Here is a 15611-nt window from a genome sequence, read left to right as displayed (position 1 = left end):
TGTAAAACCAAAAAAAAAAAAAGCCCAGGTGGCGGGCTGATATAAAGAGGGAGGATATGTTTAAAGTTTCTGAGGAGAAACTTTAAACTTTCTATATGTAAGTGTATATAAGTGTATATAAATAAGGACTTTTGTATTTGTGTGGAACATTTAAAAATATTCTTTACAAAAGGTTCACATCACAGTTAACATCATGTCTGATTTTATTGCCAAAATTATGATGTTAAACATAATTAAATTAGTGGAAGCCAATGGCTGCCTTAAAGGTGGGAAATAATGGTAAAAAGTACTTTAACAAATGGTAAGAACTTAGTATACAGTGTATGTGATTTGTATTGAACAGGCTACAACTGAACATTTACAGCTATGATCAATTAAGTATATCGATGGCCGAAGAGCAAAGTCTCCTATCTGAAAAATGCACTTTTTTGAGAAAACTATAAAAAACTTGTTTTCTTGCAGAATGCTATTTATTACGGATACCCAATACATAATATATTACGTGTTAACAATACCAACTAGGTATTAGTGCCTCGCATAGTGCAGATAGCAGGTTTTTCCCCACTTTTCCTGGATCATTTTGCAGATAGGAGCTTTTGCACTTTGTGCAAGTTGGAAGAGGTTCTACAAAACGATGCTCTAAATGAAGTTAATAATTAAAATTAAATTAAGAATAAAATTAAGCTTGTTTTCAGGTAAAAAGATGGGCCAGTGTAATAAATGTAATAGTTACTACATTGTAGTATATTAGGGTCAGAATTCAGCTCGGTCTGGTGCTGATGCAGGTTGGAGGTTTTGTGCCTCAACATGTTCCCAGCGAACCTGATAGGAAGTTTTCATCAGGTGACTTTTCTGTCACAACGAAGGGCGGGATTATCCAGCAGACAGACTGAAGATGAGCAGCCTTCCTTGTTCTCATCATCCAAAGTGAAATCCGCCAATCAGAAAATTGTTCAGATAGGAGGTTTTGCGCTTTGGCCATCGATATGCTGAAATTAAATAAAAGTGATGTTAGCCTGAATTAAAAAGAAATAATCAATGTATTTCAACCCCAGCGAGTGATAAGCAGAGATCATTGAAAATAAATGGTATAAATTATCGGTTATTTTTGTTTGTAAATAATACACTTTTAATGTTCATTATTTCATTTTATGATCACTTTTTAAATCCTTTATTAAATAATATGAAAGCAAATTCACTGCAGGTTTAAACATGATTTTTGCGTTTATACCTGTTGGGTTGAATACAATCATTATTAATGAAATATTACTATGACCCTTCTTGTTTGTAAGAAGGTGTAACGGTTTGTTGAAGTGTCCATTTAGGGACCTGACTGTCTTTAACTTTGCTGGTATAAAGCTGTCTGGTTTGTGTTCTCGATCTTTAGAGAAAGGTCAACATTAACAACTTTCTCTCCAAAAATACAAGATAACTGTATTTGGGTTTTTTTTGCATATTTGTATAATTGTTACTGATTGTGTGATGTACTGTTCAGTGCCTACAACTGCTTCAACAAGTTATAATGTTTAATGCTCACTTGATCACTTTTTAAATTCTATATTAAATGATCTGAAAGCAAATTCACTGCAGGTTTAAACATGATTTTTGCGTTTGTACCTGTTGGGTTGAATACAATCATTATTAATGAAATATTAGTCTGCTTTATTCACATGTATCAAATATATTTTCTGTTTTTATACATTTTTACTGTGTGTTTTTTCCTTTTTCTGGCTCTGATGTGAATGTATTATAATCCAAATGTTGAACTCATTTATTTTGTTTTTAGAATGACTTTTGGTAAAAAGTGTAGTACTGATGATGACATTGTCTAAACATCTTGAAAATACTCTGAAATATTTCTATCAAACAAGTATCAGTTTGTCAGTGTAACAAATCTCCGCTCAGTCCTAAAATCTACATCACTGTTGAAGTGCAATAAACAGATTAATTTGCTCGCCGATAACATTGATTGTCAGACTGTAGCGACAAATATAAAATTTACATTTACAACTTCTGTCTAAAAAGTTTGTCATAGATTTTTCATTTTAAATCCATTTGAATTTAGGAAAGACATTACATTCAAGTCAATATTTTTAAAGTGTTTCTTTGAAACTGATGAAGCTGTTTTATTCTGTCTCCTGTCGACTGTTTTGATATTCTCCTTTTTTTGTGTGTGATCATATTTTAATCATATTTTGACTCATGGAATATATATCCTATCTGGCTATAATCTAAATGTACTCATATGTTTGTGTTTAAATAAAGTAAGTTGATTAAATCATTGTTGATATGAAGTGTTTTGTTGGCTGCCCTGCAGTAGATATGTGAGACTTTTGTGAAGCAGAAATATAAAAAAAGCAGTTAACAAACTCTCCTGCTGCTCTATAAGTAATTCAGGCTAACATGCTGCTATCAGGCTGAAATAATCCTGTTAATTCTCAACCAGCTAATTTGATTCTTTCAAGGCAGTTTGAGGATTAATCTGTTAAACTTGGATGAAGTTATCTTGAATAACCAACACAAAATATTATGTGTGTTCCTGCTGTTATTCTGTTTTATGTTGTGCTACACAATGTCGTCACAGTTTTCACACTTTCATCACTGTTAAAGGACAAGTTCACAATTTGTCAAATCTGTCTTAAAACAAGTGTCCATATGAACAGTGAAAGAGGTTTTCCTCGCTGTAATCATTCCTCCTGTTCATACTGGATGTTAAAAGATCCTTCAAATGTGCTTTCAATGTAAGTGATGGAGGCCAAAATCCACAGTGTGTCCACACAGTCATTTAGTGAAAAAATGCATTTAATCCTTGTGCCTCACTTTGAAATAAGTTAATTTTTTTAAACCCACATCAGTCTTGATCATAATTTCCAAATATTCATTAATTTTCAGGATGTTAACCCTTTAAATGCCAGTTTTTGTGATGATAACACGAAATTTTATCAAAGAAAACACACAAAAGTATAAATATTTTCAATACGCTGGAGGCAAGGGAGAATTTTTTATTTTTATTTTTCATTATCAGTCTGGGATATGTCAATGATTAGCAACAACAGTGATATTTATTCTTTTTTTTTTGTGCAGTATAAGATTAAAGACTCTGACCTGTTAATTTATAGTCTATGTAAAGTGTCCTTTTACCCTTTAAAGTTCGTATGTTAAAATTCAACATTTAACATTCAAAAAATTCAGAACAGAAATGACTGTGTGTGTGTGTGTGTGTGTGTGTGTGTGTGTGTGTGTGTGTGTGTGTGTGTGTGTCACAGGTAAGACCTATATAGCTCCGGAGCTGGCTGTATTTATTAGTTTAGCTACGACTGCAGCTACATGAATAAACTGATGGTTTAGGATGCCTTGTTTGATTTTTGCCGTGTAGGAGAGTCTGTATGGGTGTTTATGGGCATCTATGTCATCGGAAGCTTTGATCTTACTTTTATCTCTGTATTTCAAAGACATGAATCAGTATTTAAGAGACACAAATCGGAGAAAATGAAAAAAATGCCATGGGAATCACTTACCCTCTTGTGTCCCACACACACACACACACACACACACACACACACACACACAAACATAGAGTGACAGATATGCACTTGTTCTGTCACTTCAAGTGTAACATAGTTGAAAAAGGTTCAGGTTAAATCCCGCTAAATGGGACAACTCTGCCACCTGCTGTTGTAAATTTGTACCTGCATTGAGTAGTTATAGTAAATATATTTCATGGCCAATCCTCAAAGCAACGGAGGATTTGCCACTAGGTAACGTGTCTGTGAATGTCCGTGGACAAAATAATGTTAATTAACTTGAAAGGCACATAAAAGTTGAGCTGTTTTTATTTAGGTGGATATTATTTGTCTCAGATTAAATTATCCATGTATTTATAAAGTTAATCATTCATTTTTTATGTGTTTTATTGCTAGTAAAAATTCTCCAGTGTAGCTAGCTAACATTAACATGATTCAGTCTTTCCAGACAGAGCATGCGTTGTTTGTCAACAAGAGATGATCATGCTATTCTATTGTCCTTTGTCATAAATGCAGGTATGATACATTATGTTAGTCAATAGAGTAAGTAATATTGAAACATGCAGATTAGGTGAGGTATTTTCCATGGTAAATAGTAAAAACTACAAATTTGAAGCCAGGGCTTCAGTTTGAAAGTCTTATAAAACAGAATGCATGAATTTATGCTGTAGCGACCATGGGATCAAAAAATGTGGTTTTAATGGGTTTCATTGGGACCTGAAGGGCTCTAATGTGCTGAAAATTAGTATTGTTTCTACACAGTGTATTATAGACTTAAAGCTTACGGGACTTTTGTCTCCCCCCTCTGGCAGTGAGAGTAAGGGGGGGTGCTCGGCTGTGATTGCCCGACACAAGCATGCAGCACGCTCTTGTGCGCAACCCCAATGACAGTCACACAGAGAGGGCAGGTAAAAACTGATATGTTTCTAATGGTCCGTTGGCATTTGTCCCTGTATGCCAGTACACCACTGGCTGTAACCTGCTGCTGTGGCTTTAAAACAATGGGTAAATTGTTTTGAGCATCACACAACCCCCATGAAATGATCTGTTTCACTATCAGAATTTGATCCATTCAGTCCTATAACATTTATAAAGTCTAGAAGAGCCGCACGATTGATGTCCCTACTGACTTAAGATTTAAAAACTCTGCATACTGTGAAATACAGAGAGATTCATCTGTCTTAAACGGCATTGTGTGAACTCGTTTGACAAGGACTTGAATGTAGCAGACATTCATTTATATGTAAAAGTTCTGCACTGCAGGTTTAATATAGGATACGTAGTTGAATTTCCAAAATTTGATTAAAAAAATACACCCCTTTGCCAAAGATCATGGTTACAGCATAATCACAGCCAAAATGATCGAAAAAAATAAAATGTTAAAGGTCCTTTTATGTCCCTAGTGAGGCACAAGGGTTAAAAGTCTATCTGAAGCCTATATGAAGCTTCAGCAGTGTGAGTTAGTCATATCAAGTGGATATCTGCCACATTTAGTCTTTAGCATCAAATTCCCTCTTTGTGTTTCCTCGGACAGTGTTTCCATGTTGAGCTGCAGGTGGAAGTATAGTAACAAAAAGAGGAACTTTGACACTAAAAAGACTGTAACGTCGAATCTATCTATCTATCTATCTATCTATCTATCTATCTATCTATCTATCTATCTGAGTGTGCATGTGTGTGTGTATATATATAGATATATATACATAAACACACACATATATAAATATATGTGTAAAATAAAATTGGTATACTGTCATAATGTACATACATGTGCATGATAATATATGTTTTTGCAGTGAAAATAACATGTCTTCCAGTTTCAAACTAAATTTACATATGAACCAATTTTTTTTTTACCCCTAATCTGGCAACGTATCTCGTGGGATACATACATTTCAAAAGTTGCTGAATAACACCATGAACACCTTCAGACAATTTTTTCTTCATCCGAATATTAAGACATTAGTCATAGTTAGTGTTATGAATTTATATTGTTGTTTTACTGAAAATAACTATGATTAATATATAATTACTTACCACCTGGTAAGCATGTCCTGCACCACTGGCGGCCATGAACATTTCTGATCAGGCTGACTAAAAAATGACAGATAACCTGAACAAAGTCATGCGACCTAGATACCAATACCAGATAAAACTTTTGATAAATGATAACTTGATTGGGTGAAAACCTTTAAATAAGCCCCCAACATTATGTTAAAGAATGTGTATCTCCTGGTGCACGTTGCCTGTTTAAGGGTTCAAGCATGTTATGGAAGTGAAGAACCACCTTTCTGCCAAGTGCTTTAAAACCTACACCTACAAGTTGATTATCTGACTTATACCATGGTCATTTACCAACAACATATAATAAAAGCATTTGCAAAGTTTTGGTGAAAGTTTTGCACTCAAAATTGAGAGTTTATGAAGCAAGAGTTTACCGTTGTCATGACAACTTCCCACACTGTACTCGCCACCAGCCTGAATCGAGTCATATTGCTTTGTGCGTGCGCTTGTAGATTTGATTTTTTAAAGGCTCATTATTATGGTTTTGTGTTTCTCTGTAATGTAGCACAGTGTTAACAATGTTACTTGTAACGTCTTTCTCAGACAGGTGAAATGTACCGATCACTAGTTACCTGTTTGATCTAACGTTAACAACATGCTGCTTCTCTCACCTGTTTTTGGCCTCTAGTATATCTAAATCCAAAAATATGACCGTTCAGTACGATTAATGAGTGTTGGTTAACATTACCTGCAGTAGTCAGTTGTAAAAACGTTAGCTAACTTACTTCATTACTGCGTCATGTTGTTTCCCAGTGATATTTCTGACAGCGGTGTGAGACATAAAAGGAAACATTAAAACGTCTTAACATGATCAGCCCAAATGTAAAAATCATAGAAAGCCATAAAAAGTTTCATTATTCCTGTTTACATCACAAAGTCAAGCTGTTTATAATTAGAGCTGCTATGATTAGTGGATGCATTGATTAGCTGCCAACTATTAAATTGGTTGCCAACTATTTTGATAATCGATTGTTTTGAGTCATTTCTTTAGAGGAAGCTGTTCACTTGTTTAATCAAACCTTATCAATATTAAACGTGTTGTGTGTCCAAATTGCACCAAAAGAACGTCTGTCTCCTCAGTAAGTCACCTGTTTAGTGTTTGATGGTTGTTTATTTGTGCTTTAGAACATCACTGCCATGAAACAATCAGGAAATAACATGGTATTTCTGTCTCTCTTTCAGAGAAAGCTTTCCAGCCTGTCTCTTTGTCACTTCATCAACCCCCCCTCTCTCTCTCTCTATTTCTCATCTTTTTTTAAATGAGTCAGGAAACCCAGAACAAAGCTTAACTTTTAATGTTATCAAATGAAGAGAGATGTCGTCCCCTCATCACTCTCATGGCAGGGTCGACAGCTCTGATCGTGACATGCAGTCACAGAGCCCAGAAGACCCGCCCGGCTGCTGCAGAGCTGATCGCTTGTTTATTCAGAGTTTAAGTTTATTAATGTTAATTGTGCTATGTGTCCAACTTGCACAAAGTCGGCCCTTTGTTCCCCAGCAATGCACCCACCAAGTATGGAGTTGACCGGATGAACAGTTCAAGAAGGACATACAGACAGAGATTCCTTCCTTTAGTAGATAGATTGATGCAATTGGTGGCTACAAAAAATATACAGAATCTGCAAAGAAGCATTTTGTGCAGAAGTATTTGTAAGAAACTGTTTATCAGAGGTTTTCAGCCCTCCAGTTTATGTCACATCTCATCTCATGATTAAATTAGTTAGTTGAGGACGGCCTTAAAGGACAGATTCACAGTTTTTCAAGCGTGTCTTAAAACAACAGTCCACTGACCACTGGAAGAGGTTTTCCTCACTGTAATCACTCTTCCTGTTCATACTGGTTATTAAAAGATCCCCTTTAAATGCACTTTCAGTGAATAAAATAAATAAATAAAAGTTGATGTGAAGCTTATATGAGGCTTCATCAGTCTGAGTTAGAGTCATATCAAGTGGGTATCTGACACATTTACAGTATTTATAGCATCAAATTCCCTCTGTGTTTCTTTGGACAGTTTTTCCCTGTTGAGCTGAAGTATAGTAACAAAAAGAGGAACTTTGGTACTAAAAAGACTGTAATGATAATGGTTAGTATGAACATGAGGAAAGATTACAGCAAGAAAAATAAGTTTCACTGTTGATTTTGGCTCCTGACTGTTTTTTTTTTTTTTAATCTTTAACAGTTATCTAAACGAAATGATCCCATGAAGCAAAAAGTGCTAAAAGTAGGAAACTTGGGCGTGACTTGTACGCAGCATGATGTCCCGACTTTACGAGCAGCACCTGAATGCACCATGTAGAGCAGAAAGACCAGAGAAACAGGAAATAGCAGCAGTTCGTCGACGCGCCGTCAAGACGCCCTCAAACACCGTCCAACACTCGGATAAAACTGAGTTTTAGAAACGTAAACGGAGTCTACTTTGTGGTGAAGATTCAATAGTTGCAGCTGTAAACAACATCAATCTACAAATAAAGTGAAATAAATTAAAGAAAGTATAGTTTGTTATAGCAGGTCTGTCCTTGGTTTCAACAAGATAGGAGTATGTGCGCACATCTAAGTGGAAGAGGGCAGGTGCTGGGCTGAAAGTGAGTGAATGTCGAAATACGCAGATAAACAGGTCAAACACTGCAGGGATCCAAAGTCCACTTATAATTTATTGTACCAAGGTGACGTTTCGAGCACTACTGCTCTTAATCAGACACAGTGGAGTCTGTTTAAGTCACCATGGTGCAATAAATTATAAGTGGACTTTGGAGCCCTGCAGTGTGTGAGCTGTTCATCTGTTTATTTCGACTATCATTGGTATCAGAAAGATAATAGTAGACATGATTATTCACTGCATATTCACTTCTAAAATGAAAAATGAGGAAAACAAATACATTTAAATCACATCAATTAGAAGAAATGTTTTCTCTGCATTAAACATTTTTATTAAATGTATTAAAATAATTGGTACTTGGCTAATTAGATTGATCTGTTAATTATTGGTGGATTTTATTGTTCTGGAAATGCTATGAAGTCACATTTTGGGAGTTACAAGTAGGCAGGTGAAGGTGGAACTGTTGTGATAAAGAGAAACAGGTTGGTGTGTGTGTGTGTGTGTGTGTGTGTCACTGAGGTGAGCAGACAACATTGTTAAGATATTATTGACATGATGCGTAACCGTAATTGGCTCATAAACAACCGTTTTATTTCCTTGTTCTTGCTTCTTTTCTCACTCGGCTGTATGCTGGATTTTTACCAATACAGTTGAGGGATATGAGGATTTAACTGCACTAACAAACCTCTTTATGATGCCCCCAAAATATATATTTAAATCATGAAATTAATTTCATAAATGTGCGTCAACTAGTCGACTAATGACTTGAACTAATAACTCCTATTCAACAAGGAAAATCTTTGTTCTGGGGCAGGACTAGTTACAGTTATGTATTTCTGTCTGAAGGGAAAAATACATTTAAGTTTTAATCAATGCGGTTGTCTATGCAGGTTGTGTAACGTGCATAAAGTGCAAGAGAAACGCACCCTTTATGCACGAAAAGTAAATTAAAATAGTTACCAATTAATTTTCTGTTGATTGATTAATCAATTAACTGACTAATCATCATAGATTTACACTATTTTACTACTTTTCCCCCTCAGGGTTTAATGAATTATCTGCCTGATGCAGAAGGTTTTTATTGAAAAAATAAAAATATATTAAGATATACAGTATATCTTTAAAATAAAACTGTTAGCCAGTAAATTTCAAAACACAATGATGCAAAACGTAAATAATATACAAAATAAAGAAAATTATTAATAAAAATTCCCATCTAGTACTGTTGGGAAGACTTTAAAGATTATAAAAGTTCTGGATCACAGGACCCCAAGTTGAATAAAGTTTGTTGGAGGCTCTTAGTGCAAACTTTTATTTTCTGTGTGTTCAAACATCAGGTCAACAAGCCATAGGGGGGCTGATAATTTCCATTTTAATCTAATTATTCTTTGTTATAATAATGATGTATATGCTGTAATCTCCTGAACGTATTGTTTGGCTTATACATGTGGCTAAATATTCTGATCGATGCCAGTAAATAGATTGGTAAGAGTCCAAAGCATTAAGTCAAATCTGCTGGAGCTCATCTGCCTCGTCTGTAAACATGTCTGTCTGTCTTTCTCTCTGTGTGACTCTCAGAGAAACATTCCCTCACTTACATCTACACTGCCTTCTCCAAACCTGTTGGACTTCCGGGCATCCACGAGTTCACAGCTATGGGTCTGCTGGACGACAGGATGATCGACTACTATGACAGTGATCTAAAGAAAATAGTTCCCAAGCAGCCCTGGATGAAAGAGCGACTTCCAGCAGATTACTGGGAGAAAGGCACACAGTCCCGCCTGAGCAAGCAGCAGTGGTTCAAAGTCAACATCGACATCCTGAAGAAACGAATGAATCAGACTGATGATGGTAAGATCCATGAACTGTGTCAGACTGGGATCACTTTTTGATGAATCAATAATTAACACTATGAAATTAACAACTGTAATACCTTTAGTAAAGATAAATGTTCCAGCAAAAATGAAGCTGTTTTCCTTAAATCAGGAACAAGTGATAATTTCTAATTAGCTTCAATTAAATTGTTTTAATTGTAATTATTTCCTGCATTTTTCCATGCCCTCATTCTCTGTAATTTATGTCATTGTCACTCCCCTTTAGATGTCCATATTCTACAGTGGATGCACGGCTGTGAGGGTGAGACAGGGTCTGATGGCAGTGTGGTGTTTCGCCGTGGCGTGTACATGTACAACTATGATGGACGAGACTTCCTGTCCTTCGACGACACCAATGCAGTCTGGGTTGCCTCCAGTAAGACAGCAGTCCCGACCAAGAGAAAGTGGGATGATGAACAGGGACTAACAGAATACACCAAAGGCTACCTGGAGAACGACTGTATAGATTGGTTGAACAAGTTCATGACATACGGACAAAAGCAGCTGCAAGCAGCCTGTATGTATGACAGAAAATCATTTCTGTATTTTTATATCCATTATTACTAGAGATTATAGACGTGGCTTTAGTAATAGAAGGATTATTATGCAGTTTGTTAAAATGTCAAACATGAAATTAGCTGGTCTTGATATTATTGGTATTCACACAAAATCTGGCTTTTTTTGTTTTCCTGAATTTTAGTATTTGTGATGGAAAATTGTCAGGTCCAGATGTGGCAACATTTCCCATCAACAAACAGCACTTCACTAGGATTATGGTTCAATAGTATTTTATTGACTCTGAATCCTTTTGAATCCACTGAGGTTCAGCTTTCAACATTTGTAATAAAAGTTAAAAATAACTTCATGAAAGAAGGCAGAAACACTTCAGTTTCGGTTCCATTTTACAACCTGTTGCAACAACCTGAAAGTGAGATGAGCAGCAGAAGATATTAAATATTGATTAAATATGTATCTGACACATTTAAATAACTGCTATAACCCACTTGTACACCTTATTTTTCACAAGCTACTTGTTTCAAATACTGGAAGTCCTGATTCTGAACTATTAAATTGATTAGCTTAAATAATTAATGTGATATAAATTAAAGTTTGAGCGGGAGATTTTGACAACTGAAGCTGATTTAACTGTCAATATGTCAAGTTACTCAAGGCGTTAACATTCATTGGCTACAGCTGATAGAAGACGGACAGTGTCAGCTACAGTATATACTGTAAATTAGAAAACTGTTCCCCGTCTGCTCTGTACACCAGTCTTTGCTAATAAAAGAAATTAACCCTGGAGCTCAACAAATCCGGTACTTTGCCATCATGGAACCAAATACAAAGAGAACCGGCTATTGGAACCCAACCCTCGTAAACACCATATTCAATAACAAACATGATCTTCAAATCTCAGAAAATTGTTTGAAAAAGAGCAGAAATAATGAAATGAAGTGTGTGTCGTAGCAGCAGTGTTTTTATGTTGCTAAGTTTAGTATCACCAGTATGTTTTTGTGTTATACTTTTGTTATAATTAAAGATATCATTGTCACTATTTGTTGTAGTAGTTGTAGCAACAGATTCTATTAGTTTAGTTTATTATGAGGATGGTACAAACAGTATCACATGTGGTTTAGCATAATGCTATGTAGCCTCCCTGTAAACATGAACTCACCTAACGTTTTCTCTTTCCAGCTCCGCCAGATGTGTACGTGTTTGCTACGAACACCAAAACTGAGACAAATGTCAAGTTTACCTGCCTGGCCACAGGTTTCTTCCTAAAAGACATCACCCTGGAGATCAAAAGAGACGGCCGTGTTCGCACTAAAGAGGACGGGTTGTTGACCTCAGGTGTTCGACCAAATGAAGACAACACCTACCAGAGAAGAGACAGTGTGGAGATTTTAAGGAGTGACGTTGCTTCATACAGATGTGAAGTCACTCACAGAACAACCAATGTATATGTGGAGAAGGTTTGGGGTAAGAAACTTTCTTATTTCAATTTACAATTTATCACAGTTCAACAAAGTTGTTTGGGGCAAAAATGCAAATGATCAGATGATCAGACAGGTTATAACCAAGACAAACATAAGAAAATGAGATCCACGTTGTATTAAATCAGATATAGTCTTTACTTAATCAGTTATGCTTCATATTGGACCTTTTTGTATTAGCTCAGGGTGCGATGCAGTAAGAGTCTGCATCAAAAGCTGCCTACTGTCAAGTTACTTCTTCACTGGAGGAGAGTATTATATTCAAAATGTGTTTAAATATTTGTCTTTATTGAAGATGAGGTGGATTCATTCATTTTTAGCATCACAGTTAGTAGCTACAAGAGAAAAAACACAACATTAACTGGCAAGAACCAACTTTTTGAAGTTTGAAATTTTGGCCTTTTTGGTAAGAATCCTTTTTGACTCTTGACATAGTCTCCACATTTCATGTTATTTTGTGTCATTAAATTGTATCTTATCACTTTTATCACATTATCACTGATTATCACGTCTACATTTTAGTACCATGCATCAACACTGAGTCACATGAAACTAAATATTAATGATGTTAAAAGTCAACTGAATATGAAACAAATGTAAATGTTTTCTGTGTTTTAGATGGGAAACTTCCTGACCCTCCTGGAGGAAACAACGTAGGCATTATTGCTGGGGCGATTGTGGTTGTGCTCCTTGTCATCATCGATGCTGCAGTGCTGCTGGTGTTGTTGTATAAAAAAGGGATAATTGGTAGGTGCAATATATAATCATTGTGTTTTCTCAACAAGGTACCAGTGGAGTGTGATATGTTTTTTCCCATATTTTATTCAATATCCTTTTAAAAGTAAATACATAAAACATTTAATTCCTCAAAAAAACTAAATTAAGAAAAGAAACTGATTCCTGCAAGTTTTCAAGCAAGCAAACAATTGAAAAGCTCTATTTACTTAACAGTTGTTTTTTATGTCTTTAAATTGATTTAAAGAGTAACTACACAGTCAAACTCTGCTAGCTCCCTCCATCCCAGCATATTTAAAAGATGTGCACAGGATGACTGTAGGGGGCGTGGCCTCGTGGCTACGTAGTGCGTGATGCGGGAGGTACGGGGACGTTGAGGAGAGTGGATTAAGACTGACCACCGCTCAGTGTAGCATGAACAGATGTAGAGCTGGTAGTCAGAGATAACCGGCCATGAGCAGCTGCTGTCAGACTCTCTGTGTCCGCCGGAGCTTTGACCGTCACTAGAAGCACATTCATGGCCCTTTGTAAAAGTTTCTACTACGAGAAGCTCTCAGGTGTGTGTGTGTCTGTGAGGGAGTGTCAGTACGTAGCTGTAGCCCTGCGGTTGATCATGTTAATGTTACCGTCATCAGTCTGACTGTCTTTATAATACAGCACATAATACATACATCATACAGCTTTTAATACAGCACAGTTAGTTATCAGCGGGCCCATGTGTTGTGTTTACTGCCTCAGAAAAGGAATAAATTATTTGTATAACCAGGGTTCTCTGAGCAGCACGACGTCTCTTATCAGACCTGCTAACGTCTCCAGCAGCTCTGTGTGAGAGGAACAAACTGAGGCTACAGTTAGCAGAGTTCTGATATTTATACTTGATGCTGCAGCTGAAATGAACCTCAGAGTCTTTTACGTCACGATAAGAGAATTTGGCTGAACTGAACTTTGAATCCAAACAGACAGAAATGAGATAATTTGGAGCGAAATAAGTAGTTTTTACACACAATATATGTGTTTTGTTGGAAAAATAGAATCAGAGCAGTAATGAATTCAAAATTCTTCATCATTGCTGTTGTAAATAAAAATGTGGTGCCATAGTTACTGAATTCAGTCAAAAATGACCCAGAACTTAAAATTGAACTGATTCACGCTGCAGATTGTAAAAACAAACCCAAGTGGTCATGGTATTAGAGGGATACTGATGGTTCTTAGTGTTTGTGCCGTCCATTACAATCATGGAACATACAACCTGTCGGGTTTTATCTCTTACATAGACTGTATTTACACCAAGATTAGACAGATATTACAGTCTCTTCTGCTATAAGTCAGGAAGGTGAAAGGGTGTTAAATCATTGTTGGTTATCTGGTGCAAAGGTCTATTATTTAATGATCATGGACATCATGACATGTTAGGAAAAGAAAAGCCACTGAAACACAACATTTGCATTTGGTGTTTTTAAATAGATTTATTATGTCACAAGTTGTTACCATGTTGGAGAGATATAATGAACTATACATTCATATAGTTCTTCTCTATCATGCAACTTGCTCTCATCACCTCAAAACTGAGAGAATAAAATTAGATAAAGTTTTTATTTTCACCTCTTAATTTCATACAGTTGAAGTCCTACTGCTCTGGGATTGTCCTCAAATTAAATCAGTGTTCAAACTGTGTATTTTAACGCTGTGTAATTTAAAGGACAATAGATTTATCTAATGGAGGGACTAAACAGTTTCAGACCATGATTGTTTTTTGCACACAATATAACATCTTTTTACCCCAAAATAAAAAATATCTTCTGTCTGGTCTTCAGGGGCTTTGTCCATAAAAATGTTTGGGGTCAAAAAACAAAATTACAAATTGATTCTTTAAAAGCTGATCAGTTAAACCACATGTTGGGCCAGTTACTCAGCTTATAGGATCAGACTGGTGTTAAATATATTTCTTATTGTCAACAAGTAAAACCAACAAAGTGATGAGTCTGTCTCTACATACTTGTCAACGTCCCTCCCTGTCTGTGGCTCTCAACTTCAAGCTCGTTACTTCTTACTGAAGACGTAGATCAGAAATATTTAGTTTCATGTTTTTAATAAAGTCTCAGTCATTTTGTCACTGTAGTTTTTAACAAACAAACAGAGGAAATAGTGTATTTGTTGGGGACTATTTTCAGCGGTGGATGAATCCACATTTGAACTGTTGTGAGTATTTCTGGCAGCAGGACTGTGTGTGCAGGATTGAGTCAAAATAAAGGACAGTGTGTTCATGTTGATGAAGGAACATGTCACCCAGTACAGCGGTGTGACTCATTGACCACGGAGCCACAGAGGTCAACAGAGCTCTACGGCACAGAGGAATAAGATATATCACACAATACTTGTTAGTATAATTAATAAATAGAAAGCAGTCCAGGAAGCACTGATAGGATATAAGCAGGTTCCCAAACACGTTAACACAAACCTTGATGTATTTTCTTTTCTTCACAGGGTCCAAATCATCTCCCAGAAGCCGTAGTTCTAGCACTGAATCCTCATGTAAGTATCTTTGGTTGACTGATTGAAAGCTGCATCACGCAGGTTCATGCTTTTCAGTTTGATCAGTTTGTTGATTTTGCTGTTTTCATACCAACTTAATCCTTTTAGTTAGTCCTGGCCAGGCTGTAACTTCTGTACAATGAACTTGGCAATAGTTAGTTTAGCTGGTTTTTTTTTGTGTGTGTGTTAACTTTGTGTTTATTCACAGATATTGCCGTTGTTGTCGTTCCTGCCCAAGGTAAGTGCTTTACTTTTCTGCTTTGGATTCTTTGAAGTTTGAAATGTTAAATGT

The 15611-nt window shown here is 36.0% G+C and overlaps 1 protein-coding gene across 4 annotated transcripts in view; it reads left to right on the top strand.

The window, feature by feature from the left end:
• LOC122969172 (H-2 class I histocompatibility antigen, Q10 alpha chain-like) overlaps nucleotides 1–15611 on the top strand; it is a 223634-nt gene that overhangs the window by 108835 nt on the left and 99188 nt on the right. The window contains exons 2-3 of one of the 4 annotated variants that reach the window (XM_044334720.1): nucleotides 9763–10035; nucleotides 10285–10575. The exons of 1 other annotated variant lie outside the window; for it this stretch is intronic. In XM_044334720.1, coding sequence (XP_044190655.1) covers nucleotides 9763–10035; nucleotides 10285–10575 — 564 coding nt within the window. Of the gene's footprint in view, nucleotides 1–7871; nucleotides 8015–9762; nucleotides 10036–10284; nucleotides 10576–15611 lie in introns of those variants that run through there. 2 more of the 4 variants (XM_044334721.1, XM_044334724.1) reach the window with 2 other exon arrangements.

The sequence above is a fragment of the Thunnus albacares genome, chromosome 19, assembly GCF_914725855.1.
Source record: "Thunnus albacares chromosome 19, fThuAlb1.1, whole genome shotgun sequence".
Taxonomy (NCBI): Eukaryota; Metazoa; Chordata; class Actinopteri; order Scombriformes; family Scombridae; genus Thunnus; species Thunnus albacares.
Note: the sequence above shows the minus strand (reverse complement) of the source record. Positions and strands in the feature narration are given on the sequence as shown.